At 43.4% G+C, this 12,973-nt stretch overlaps 1 protein-coding gene across 2 annotated transcripts in view; it reads right to left on the bottom strand.

Moving 5' to 3' along the window:
- Positions 1-666: 666 nt before the first annotated feature.
- Positions 667-12,973, bottom strand: part of pex14 (peroxisomal biogenesis factor 14) — a 72,913-nt gene continuing 60,606 nt past the window's right edge. For both annotated transcript variants that reach the window (XM_080734006.1, XM_080734007.1), the window contains exons 8-10: positions 11,531-11,628; positions 4,796-4,887; positions 667-2,751 (exon numbers count right to left, since the gene is read on the bottom strand). In XM_080734006.1, the coding sequence (XP_080590132.1) occupies positions 2,244-2,751; positions 4,796-4,887; positions 11,531-11,628 (698 nt within the window). In that variant the 3' untranslated portion in view covers positions 667-2,243. The remainder of the gene's footprint in view (positions 2,752-4,795; positions 4,888-11,530; positions 11,629-12,973) is intronic.

Below are 12,973 nucleotides of genomic sequence, written 5' to 3'. Positions count from 1 at the left end.
CAAATGTTCAATGTGCCTCTAGTTGTAATTGTACTAGAACAGTATGAAGGCATGTGATGGAAGTGAGAATGCCATTAGAGTTGATACCCCTTCTTCTCCTCAATCGTGGACTCTTTTCTCGTCAGCTGGAGACCCGAGTGAGTAATTCAATAAGAGCATTCATTTGTTGGTTTCAGTTTCAATCAGGGGGTATTCTTTTTTTCATTTTTTTTTCAACCCCTACCCTCTTCCGTCTCCACGCTTTGAGCCAGACCAGGCACACAGACAGAAAAAAAAGAAAGTTCTGCAACTTCCATCCCGTGGCAGCGCTCATTGTTTTTACCACGGTTTAATTACAAAATATTGGCGGCGTTTTGCGTAAAGATTGCTCACTGTGGGAGGCCCCTATATAATTTGGACCGGAGGGTTTGTCACGGAATATAATATAATGCAACAGGGCTTTCGGTATTAGATTTCCGCTTTTAGCCTCCTTGACATTTCAAGCTGCATGAACTAATACATCTGTTATTTGTTGATCATTTGATTATTAACATACTTCACAAACCAAATCAGCTGCCCTGCTGGAGACAGGGATGCCGCTGAGCAGACAGCCTGGGCTGTTTCTCCAAACCCGCCCCCCTGCCCCCCCCCCCCCCCCCCCCCCCATCCCCCCCATCCCCCCTGCCCACAGACACATGCATGCACGCGCGCAGGCACACACACACAGGCTGACGCACACACGCACGCACGCACGCGCACACACACACACACGCTCAGTGAAAATGAAAGGGTGGTGGGGGGGGAAAGAAAAACGCATTTATCTGCCAGCCCTCCCGCTTTGAGTGTATGAACACAGTCTGTGACACCGGCATGGAATGGAACAAAACCCGTCATCACGTTCTAATCTCAAATTTCAGGGCTTTTATTTCACCCAAATGCCACTCTTTGCTGGCCTTGTGAATTATTGACAGACTGACACCAATGCGAAAGGACACATAAAAGAGGCTAAAAGCTCCGTGCCCTGGAAGAGCCTGTCCTCTCCTATTGCCGCCACACAGGGAAGACAGGAGCTGTGCGCTAATGATTCTCTGGGACTTCCATGGTGACTTTGACACTAGGAAGCAGGGGCGTCACACCAAATTCGGGGCCCTGGGTACAAGGATTCACTGCGGGGCCCCTGTGCTTTAACTATTGAAAAATAGCAGATATACAAGCTCACTGCGAGCTTGTAGATCTGCTATTTTTGAAAAATCATGAAATCTTTGAATATTTCAAATCCTTCTGTTTTTTTTTTTTTTTTTACCTATGTTTCTATGTCAGTGGAGCTCAAACCTTTTCATGTGAAGGACCCCCAAAATGGTATGTATTTGGCCACGGGGTGACGGAACCCCATCTCAAAATATTGAGTTCCAGGGACCCCCCAGAAGCAAAATTTGAGTTACAAATGTTCGCTTAAAAAATACATATATTCAAAGATTTTCACACATTTTCACAACTTTTCAAAAATAGCAGATCTACAAGCTCGCAGCACGGCACTCGGTGCCGCGCTGTGAGCTTGTATATCTGCTATTTTTCAATAGCTAAAGTATAAAATAATTAAGGCCCCTCCACCACCTTGGGCCCTAGTAACTCAGTCCCACTTTCCTACCCCTTGTGACGCCCCTGTTAGGAAGCACCTCCTCCGTGTGACTCCACTCCTGACCCAAAACTGTGGTACAGAAGCGGGGGTTGGAGACGCGCCACGTACCGTACAGCTTCTTTGGTCTGTCACTACTGCTAGCTCCCTGTAGTCACTGTGGCGCTGCCAGAGGCTCAGCAGCATGCGTGGCTGATCAGCTCACGAGAGCCGCCTGAGACGATGAGGTACTGCATAGGGGTTCTTGAAAGTACATTTTTTTGTGTGAATATCACTCGTTCATTTCTCGTTCCGCTGAAATCCCACGTTGTGTGTGTAGCTTTCACGCTGAAAAGTTAATTGAGGTAAGCTGCTGTGTCAGCTAGGTTGCTTCACCCCCTTTCCCACCCCTGCTCATTTTTGCTCTTGATTAAAAGGTAATAATAAAAATGAACAAAAATTAATTGGGGGGGAGAAAATAAAATGAAAAACAAAAACCAAACACGCCCCCCAAAACAAACAAAAACATAACAAACCGATAACATAAAACTGAGAATGATTCACTCAAAAATAATAATGAAACAGACCGGTGGGCTGAAATGAGAAGCGGTGTTGGGACAGTGTTGTTGTGCTCGGTGCGCTGACAGTTCTAATCCACCTCGCTCTCATTGCTGGCCCCCTCCGGCCTCCTCAGTTTGTCCACCGGCTCGTTGATCTGTCCATCGCCGCCGCGGCGGTTCTCCGTCTGCATGCTCAAGAGCTCCCCTTCCTCCACATGGCTCACGTCCTCATCCTCCTCCTCCTCCTCTTCGTCACCATCACCATCACCATCATCATCATCCTCCTGATCCTCCTCTTGCTCCTTCCTCTCCTCCTCCCCCTGCACCTCCATTCGGACCTGGTCTTTCAGGTCCAGGGGGAGCGGGGCTCCAAGTCCGTTGATGGCGGCGCCGGCGCCGTCGGGGTCTCCCAGGGCGTCCTGCATGGGGCTGTGGTGGCCGTCCTTGACGGGGGAGGAGCCGGCCGACTCGTTGCTCACGGGGGAGATGTCGCTGCTGCTGTGTGTGTGGTTGACGGACGGCGGGCTGGAGGCGGGCTTCAGCGGGATCTGCCACGACGGGATCTTGGGAACGGAGGGCGTGGCCGGGAACTGCCTCCTGTGTTGTGTGGCACAGAGAAGTTGACGATTAACTGTCACTCAAAGAATTGCGATTAACAATTTAATTGGGTGTTTTGGCGTATGAATATAGATGTAATAACTGTTTGTTTTTTATAGGCTATCACAAATTGCACAGGTCACATATGACAAATAACTTATACATACCATACAAAGAAATTATTTACATATTTAGTAATTTTAAACATAATAACAAAATAGCTGATCTACAAGCTTTGTAGTGCGTTGTAAGCTCTTCGATCTGCCATTTCTGATTTCTTTAATATTTAAAAAATGTTCAACGTGGAAACAAAAATTATTGCGATTATCTGAAATAATTGTGATTAGACTATTATGTAATAATTGTGGCAGGCCTAGAGGACGGGAGGACAGACATTGCTAGATTCAGGCCTGATCACAATGTCACCAAAACATTGCTGTGATCAATGTGCTTGAAAGTGCACAGCATATAATCAGCAGTAACTGCGCGCATTGCGGCGAAAGAAAGCGCCCCTGTTCAAAGTAAGATGTTCAAATGAGAACGGATCATACATGTCTTTTTGTCCCTAAATTGCCAGATGTTTGTCACACCTGGTAAAGATGGTCTACAATGTTTTTAATTGCATCCTCGGCAACGTTTTCAGATCAGAAACTCAAAGCTGCATCTTAAAAGGGATCACTGCCGACGGACTGGATAACAGTTTACAGCGGTTTCGGCTCATTTGAAAAGAAGGGGAACCAGTTTAGTGACAGATGGTTGTTGTGTGGGAGACAGGCAAAAGTGTAGAAAACGAATGACCTGAAAGGCCTTATTGCTGATTAGGATGTACAAGACAAACACAACACACTCAACCCTAATGTTCTACGGCAATTTTCTGACTTTTGTCAGTTTTCTGACATAAACCATTACTGGAGGCTTCATTAGCAGCAATGATACATAATCGTGCATGCTAATGGCTAGTATAAATCAGGATATCCATTTGAAAGTGACAGAAGGTACCTGACTAGATTGGGCAACTGTGGTGAAAATAACGGGAAGAATTCTAATACTATTCAATGAGACCTTTGACAACATGACCTCCTTTAAACCTGGCATTAGCATGCATCTTCAAAACTTGGATTTCTACCTGTTTATTTTTTTACCTGCTTTTAATATTCATACTCCATGTGTTTGGCTATAATACCAACATTACCTACTTACTAATATATACAATATTACATAATTATGTTTTATTTGTGCCTCTATTCATCAGGAGTTCATACCAGGTTGGAAGGTTCAAATGTATTTGTCAGCAATACCAATTACAGAGTTTGAAGGTTTGGAGATAAAGCAAAAGTGAAAAAGCGAAGTTGAGATGAATTGGACATGATGCTGGAGATGAAGCTGCCAGGCAAGAGGAGAAGAGGAAGGCCAAAGAGGAGGTTTATGGATGCAGGAGGTTGGAATGACACTGATGGGTATTATCCGAAAGAAGGCGAGTATTTGTACCTCTCTTTCCACTAAGAAAATGTATGTAGTTGCATTTTAACACACAATACATACATACATACAGTAGGCCTACCAGTATATAAGATAAGAAGAATGTAAGAATGCTTATGTTTTCAGAGGGAAATAATAAAGTAACATGTTTAGATCTCTCAGGCACATTTTCAACACCAGGTATTAAACAGGATGCAAATCATTTGTATGTGGATGGATGCATACAGAAGACTCATTTGAATACAAAAGTTAATAGTAGTCAAATAGATCATGTTAGACATGGCCGACAGGAGGTTGCCAAGCATTGTCCTATTGCTCAGGGATGTGATCAGGAATTAAAAAGAAAGCAGCAAAACAGTGTCTCCTGTACCCACATTAGATATAGACTAGTGGTTCTTAAAGTGGATTCCAGGGACTTTATGGGGGTCTAAATTGACCCATACAAGTCTGTAACGCTAACAGTATAGAACTATGGTTACATTTGTACACTGTCAGAGTTAAGGGGAGACCTTGAAATGTAAAAGTTTGAGAAACACTGATAGGCGATCTAGGTAGATGTAGTTACCTGCTGAGCAGTAGGCCTTTCAAAGAAGCTATCTCACCCTTCAGCTCTCCAACGGTCTGACTGTCAAGGATACGGTTGGTTGCAGAGGATGCCTGTGAGATAGAGTATGTGAGATATACTGTAGGTTATACAACTTTCAACCTGGTGCCCCAATTTGGGAAATGTCAATATACAGTAGGCAATTTAAAAATGAAAAATTATAAAATTAAATTAATTCATAAAATGTCTGGGCAAATATATAGATCTGCTATTTTTGCTATTCATTGTATAGGGCTTGGTTAACCACACACACACACACACACACACACACACACACACACACACACACACACACACACACACACACACACACGTGTGAGTTCAGGTATCATGGATGGTTACACTAGTTGTGGACATGTTCCGCACTTCTTTCACCGTTTCTTCTGCTTTTCACTTACTGTAATTGTAAAATGAGGAAACAATTTGTACAGAAAGCGAGAAAAAGGTTTTGTTTGAGGGTAAACAAAGGTAAACAAATATAGCCGATGCAAATCCTCATAGATACAGGATCTTGTGTAGTCATCAGTTACCATAGTAGTACACCATCACAATAGTCTGCCTATGAGGCTGCATGTTATGACAGAAAGGAAGACAAACAGTCCCAGTACAGTCATCTTTATGGCCATCATTACTCAAAATGGCTACTGAGAGTGAATCATGCCATTTTTACATAATTTTCCATACCGCCAAGGAAAGATTAGGGCAGGCCAGGAGTTTTGGATAATGGCCTGATCTTGAACAATGGTATCATTCATGAGGGCAGACCTTAACTTGGCAGTTTGTTTTGTTCTTTTTGTCTTTTATCAAAGGTGAGTGTTATCATTGCACTTTGGCATAGCATGAATTGCTACAGGGGAGCGACGGCTAATTGTCACATCACGTAAAATATTTGAATGGCAAATTGCCGTTGAAAATCCGTCTCTGTGGACTTTTCTTTTTCCGGGCAGGGGCATCAATTGTCAGAGGAAAATACAAGCCGATGTGTGTTTTGATGATAAAACGCAGACAAATGCAAAGGTGATGGCAATGACCTTCTTTGTTAGTGCGCAAATCTCAGGAACACAAACGTGTGGCATATTAACTCATTTGCTGCCATTTAACAATACCTTCGTACTCTCATATGCCCCTGTCTCCATAGACTTCCATGTAACTCATAGTGCACGGATCATGCACACCCATGCCTAGATAATGCACCACGTGTGTCCACATTGCTCACAGCTTTCAAACAAAAAAATCTCAATGGAAATCCGTTCAGGCATTCATGAGATAGCAGCCATCATGTTTTCCTAAAATGTAAACAAAGATGGGGTTGCTATGGGGGTTAAACATGCAATTTCGCGATTGCTATCATGCCTACTACATTTTCTTTTCAAAAACGGGAAATTCTTCCCGTTTTTGAAAAAAAAAAAAAACTCTGGCATGGCAGGGCCGTACATCGGGATTTTTTCGGGCTCCTCGGCCATAGCAGCAAATGAGTTAAGTAGGCAGGCGATTAAAAAATCCACACAGAAAACTCTAATTTAACTCCGAGAGCATAAAAATGGACCCATAAGAGAACAGGATTTTACTAGTACATTCTGGTAGCGTGTTTTCCTTTCTTTTTTTTCCCTTTCTTTTCCAGACGGCTGATGTTCAAGCTGATTGCACCTGCATTCCTCCATCGGCTTTCCTCAGTCTACTCTGTTCCTGAAGAAAAGTACAAAGCTGGCTGGGAGAGAGCAGGGAGAGGACCAGGGGGAGGTGAGGCAAAGGATGGGGTTTGGGGAGGTGGGGGGTTTCTCAGGATAAAAAGAAAGCTAAAAACTGTAATTAAGACTCTCCTGACTCACCAGAGGCAGCTTGTTAGGAAGCGCAGACCCCCTATCGAGGGGAGAGGGATAACTCGGACTCTATCGCTTGTAATTAAATCTAAGAGAAATTAATTGAATCACATCTGAAAGGGATCAGACTCATTTACAGTGGAACGAGGGAGGGAGGGAGGGAGGGAGTAGAAGGAGAAGCGAAAGGGGAGAGAACGCAGAAGAGACGGCAGCCGGCAGGGTGTAGTAGGTGAAAGTATTTGGCTCCTTATCAGCTCCTAAACCTGTCTGATTAAGACAATGTTTTTTAGAGGTGGTGCATTGGAGGCCTGGTGAGGACACTCTTATTACAGCCTTCACCTCATTAGAACCATCCTAATCCCTCCGCCTCCCCAAGGCAGACACATAATAAGGATGGAATCTGCCTCGCTCTCATTTTTACCTTTGGAGAGGGGAGAAAAAAATAATTGCTCCGAGCCTGATTACAGAAAAAGGGGAGGACATTGAAAACGGAAATCGTATGTCTACATGGTTACGTCATGAACATGGCGTAACACTTGACAAAAATGTGGTTTCATAAAGGAGATGGTTCATAATAGAAAACAGTAGAGTTCGATTTTTGTAAAAGAAAACAGAGGAACTGAACCTTTTCTTAACCACTTATGCCCATTATATTTTTTTGCACGACAATAGCAAAAGATTGCCGTTCTAGTATTTTTTTAATGTACTATTTTATATATATATATATATATATATATATTAGGCTAGCCTGTAGGATTGGCAGTAATGTCTCTTTTTTAACAGTGTAAATCCACAGAGATTCCTGTTAAATGGTGTAATAGCATTGTAACTAATATGTCTCGGGTGGTTGCCTGGATATGATAGGGGTCAGCCCCTTTCGGCTGCTTAACTAAGCGCTTCAGGGAAAAATAAATAAATATATGTATATATTACAAGCACAAAAAAAAGAGCCTCAACTCCAGCAGCACCCAAGGACGGCAACGTACGCACATCCAGCTAAATGAAGATAAATGCCCATGGACCATTAGCAACCAGATAAGATCTTTAACAAGCCTTGTTTAAGAGTGTCTGAAGGCAAATTAATTCACAGTTACTCTGCCGGCAGACAGTGTGCTTTTGTGTAATGCATGTATATTTATGATAGAATTAGTTTCAAAAGGATATTCCCAGAGGAGCATTTTTGAGTGGAAAACACTGGTACAGTGCAATTGATTTCAGTCTATTTATGCACTTTCCCACTGGCAGTTCATCTCGCGCGAGCAAAGAGAGGCGGATTTCTAATCTTCTATGTGCATCCACTAATAAAGAGAACTATCAAGCAGTTGCGACGGCGGGGCAAACACTGTTAACTGGCAGATTTGTAATGATAATGGAGCAGAAATAGACTAGGCTGTTTAACATTAGAGACGAATCAGCCTGAAGCAAATTCATCCTTTAGCCAGCCATTTAACATTTAACAGCAGTGGTAAGAAGCAGCTACACGATAATACTCTTAAAGGAGTCATGATTACAGAGAAAAATGGCAAAAGAGTCAATTTGTCCCAGCCCCTGGAGCCTTATACGCGCTGTTTGTGTGTGTGTGTGTGTGTGTGTGTGTGTGTGTGTGTGTGTGTGTGTGTGTGTGTGTGCGTGTGTGCAGGCGAATGCGTGTCAGGCTGACTCCCTAAACTGACTTCCATAACGAGGTCCCCAGCTTGGGGACACTGTACGCACGCAGCAATTCAGTGGTTTCCTAACTATAAGAAATGTTTACTTAGCAGCTGAGGGAACAGAAGTCTCCATGTGTTTTGGGTTAAAGGCACATTTCCGCGTTGAGAGGTGTAATTGCCAAGCAGCGTGGCGCACTTCGAGCAATGCGGCGAGGCAAACCAGAAAGCCACGAACGGCGAATGATAAGCAGCCTCCACGGCTCCAACATGTGTTTCTAATCACGCGCCCCAGGACCTGAAAACAATTTCCCAATTTCCCCTATGGCCCGAGACAACAGAGGGACCTTGCGCTGCCTCACAGGGAAAATTTAAGATCCAACACTATAGCTATAAAGCAGAGTTTATGATTTGTTTAATGGGTGTTTTGATGTGAAATATACTTTTTATACACTGCCGCCGTCCAACAAGGCACTCATGGCAAATGAAGTGGACACTTTTTAATCCAATCTGTGTATCGGCGATGAAGAATGAAAAGAAAAACATCCTTCGTCGCTCCATGCCTTGGAGGTAGCTCATTGTTTAAAGTGGGCCTTGTTGCTTGGCTGAGCGTGAACCTTGAGCATGTTCTGTTTTAAGTCTGCGTGGGTTCAATTAGGGCGTTGTTCCCACGCAGACACACACACACAGCTGATGTATGCCGACACTCCTTTCAAGTCAGTTTAGAGAAACTGTGTGCCGTGTGGGGGGAGAACAGCCTAAACGGCGCAAAATGAGCTATGAGTCGTCAGTTTTTGATGAACCTCATCCAGGAGAGATTCATATTTTTCTTCCCCGGTTTGGGCCAAAGCAGATGTGTTCACATATGTTTTCCTGCAGGATCCAGATGCTATACTCAAACACCCATGTGCTTAACAAGCTGTGGACATAAAACATTGTCTAAGATAGACTCTTTTCCAAAGCACTTTTTTTAAGGGCCCAGGAGCATAAAGCGATTTATGACTGCTGTTATAAAAAGCAAGCAACACTTCGTCCTCTCACTTAAGTTAAGGAGTATTTGATGTGGTGTATTTTAAGAGAAGTCCCCTGGACCCAAACTGTTATAATCCTGAGCAGATTATGAACATGGCCAATAAAAGAATGAAGGTGAGGATGACTGACTGAAAATGATGATGCCATGATGAGATGCACCATATTGTTTTTGATGGCGTACCATAAGACTGTCCATCTCAGCTGGTTATGGCTGATGCAGGAGTTTCCAATACAATTCAAAGAAGCCTGCGGGTCCTTGCCAGAAGAACACTGTAGTTAATGGGGGATTTGACCCAACGACCTTCCTGTTACCGAAACGCTTCCAAACTCATGAATACTCAGGTTGAACAACAGTTCAAACAACAGATCTTAACACGTTTATAATTAAGGCCAGTGTATGTGTTTTCACCAGTTCCCAGGGCAAAAGCTTTTTTTTTTCTTTTTGCGGTTTGATTGATTGATTGAAGACTTTATTAGAAGTTTGCATAGAAAAAGGTACAGTTTCATGACGGTACAGTTCACTGGTACAAGGTCAACTAAAAGGAGATCCTAGAAAAGACTAAGCTTATTTCCATATAGGAAACCATTGAAGTATCTCATAACATTGAGATACCCATCTAAAAATATTTTGATAAAAAAAAAAGAAAAAAAAAAGAAGTTTGTACATATACATTTAAAGATGTGCACATAATTTAAAAGATTTTTCAAAAATAGCAGATCTACAATCTAGCAGTGAGCTTGTATATCTGCTATTTTTAATAGTTAAACCATAAAAAAATAATGGTTAAACTGGTGAAAATCTAAAATCTAATATATGTTTTTGTCTAGCCAAACAGGCTAGAATCCTCCTTAGCAGTACAGCTAACACCTCATCCACACTGCACGCGAGCGAGTAGGGTTGCCAACTCCCAGAGTTTCAAATATGGGACACCTCCTTATACCTCTGACGAAACTTGCGGCGCCGCCGCAAAATCGGGTATTTGGCTAAAACGGGTTGGCTAAAACGGGTATTTTCCTATATTAAATCATATTTTTTCCTCTCACAATATTAATTCGGGTGTCTTTGGGCCACCTAACCTATTACCTTAAAATCATGTAGTGTAGTCCTATATTTTATTTCTCTCAATTTTCAAAAACATATAGGTCCACCTGGTTCTCATGTGCCCACTCTCTGGTTACCCAACACTAGTTTAATCATAATATTGGCATACAGTAATAACCATTAGGTTTTAAAAACAAAGTCTGTCTGGGGTCGCTTTAGTTGGCATACAAGACTACTGTAGTGCTCCCAGGAATACCATCCCATGGCTTATTTTCTACTTGCTTGCCTGCTTTTTCACCTTGTTGTTTAGGCTATCACCTATCATGGATACATGTCTAATCTGTTTGTACACAATCTTCCGTCACATGTTTTTTACATTAAACAATGTTCTGAGCCGAGTACTGCCGTATGCTCGCTCGCACGCACGCACTTTCGCAGGAAACTTGTGGACTAGCTGAACCTACAGCCCATGGGATTGGTAGGGGGCGGAGACTGTGTCTTAGCAACACTGTGTTAATGAGCCAATGAGCTGCCTACAAACAGCGCAGCGCCTCACACAGCAATGGGATACACTTGTCGTCTCAGAGGAGAGCAGAGTGGAAGCTCACTGACAGGCAGAATCACTGTCATTTCTCAATTAAATCATCCCGTCATTCATATTTATCCCCCAACCTTAAAATACGGGACAAAGAGCGTCCCGTATCAGTTCAATACGGGACACGTCTTTTAGTTTCCAAAGACGGGACGATCCCATATTTTACAGGACGGTTGGCAACCCTACGAGCGAGCGGACGTCCCGCGAAATACTGTCCGCATATGGAACGTCAGCCATTGCGACGTAGCCTGAACCAATCAAATAAATAAATAATAATATAAAGTGTTTGGGGGCGGGACATGGCCATTTACCTCTATGGACGTCGTCGCAAAACCTCGCTCAGATAGAGGCTCCGTGAGCGAAAACAGGAGGGGTGGACGACGTCACGGCACGACGCGTTGTTGCTTGCGGTAGGACGGTCAGGACGTCCTCATTGAAACAGATGTATTTTAATGAGATTTCATCGCTCGCGTCGCATCGCGGGCTGTGTGGAGGAGCTTCTGCTCCCTGGGAGCAGTGAGGTGATGAGAAGAGGGTGCTGAGGTGTTCCTATGGTTTTACCTCTTTTGTGCTCAGTTCCTGGGACAACTCCTGAATCCTCTGCTGCTGCTGGACAAGCAGCTCCTGGACCGCGGCCAGAGTCTGCTGGAGCTGGTTCACTGTGGACGGGCACACATACACACGTTGGATTTCATTAGTTATGATGAGTACTTCCAATCCATTGAATAACAGTAATCAACAACTCCACACTAACCCTAACCCTCAACACTACATGCCTGCCCTAACCTTAAGCGTTTATCACAACACCTTGCAGTGCGAGGCGTTGTGAGCTTGTAGATCTGTTATTTTTGGCTAAAGTTCTCAGAATAGGATGTTAGGGTTCAAGTGGTTAATATAAAATATGTGACGCTATCACACAAAGATTTGGAGGACCACCTGTAGTAACTCTGAGGACCCCCTAGGGGTCCCGGACCCCCTGTTGAGGACCCCTGGTCTAGGTACTATACAGGTCTAATGTTTTAACTCTAACTCCTTACTTTCGCAGTTGTTGCAGCACCTACAGTATATAACACTTGGTGTTATAGGTGCATCAGCTGAAAGTCTGTCTAAAATATGAAATCCACATGCAGCAGGATGAGAACATATTTATGTCTGACCTACGGTCTAAATGGGAAACAGAACACTTCAGAAGTGTTGGGAGTTAGTTTCATGTCATTGATCAAAGCCATCCTCACAGAATTGTAATCAAAGCTAATAACCAGTAACTTCAGTCTGAGCTTTTCGGTCACAGAGGCATTGGAGGGGTGGGGGGCTATTTTGGAGCATAGGATGGAGATATTAATCTTTAGTGTCTGAACTTAAATCAAATAACAGTCTCTAACCTTCCATTATCCACCCAGACACTGCCTTCTAATGCATCTTAAGTCCTTAAACGATCAACAAAGGGAAAAACAAAGGCTCTCATTTGGGAGGAGGCTGCCAGACAAAATGTCCCCCCTAATCCCAATAAATATTGCTCTTTTTCCATTGACTTTGAAGATTGAATTAGTTCAAGTGTTGGTGTTGGAAGAGGGTGTATGATTTCAAATAACACCGGGCACAGTTTGTTGCCCCCTGCTTCCAGTCACCCGCGTATTACCAAACAATGCATTAAGTTTCCCCGAGCTGATTGTATTACAGAAAACCAATAAACATTCATATAAATCATGGGCGTGTAAAGTGTTAAATCAAGCCTAATAGGATTAACATCAACAGATATTGTGGCGGTCCAGTGCTGCGGGTGTCGGCCCCAATGGTTAAAAGCTTGCAACCGACTGGATGCGATGAGAGGAACACCTCCTTCCCCGATTAACCTGAGTGCAGGACAAAGGCTGGAGCAGGGATTGGAGACTAATGTTTCATTTTAAACACCAACGCAGAGATAATATTTGATCTTTCAAAGGTAATATCTTGACGCTACACCTGTGTTTAAATGGGTGGAGTTGTATCAATATGGGTGTGGTG

Source organism: Nannobrachium achirus (genome assembly GCF_963921795.1).
Source record: "Nannobrachium achirus genome assembly, chromosome: 9".
NCBI lineage: Eukaryota > Metazoa > Chordata > Actinopteri > Myctophiformes > Myctophidae > Nannobrachium > Nannobrachium achirus.
The sequence above is the reverse complement of the archived record's forward strand: the minus strand, read 5'-3'. Positions and strand labels throughout refer to the sequence as shown.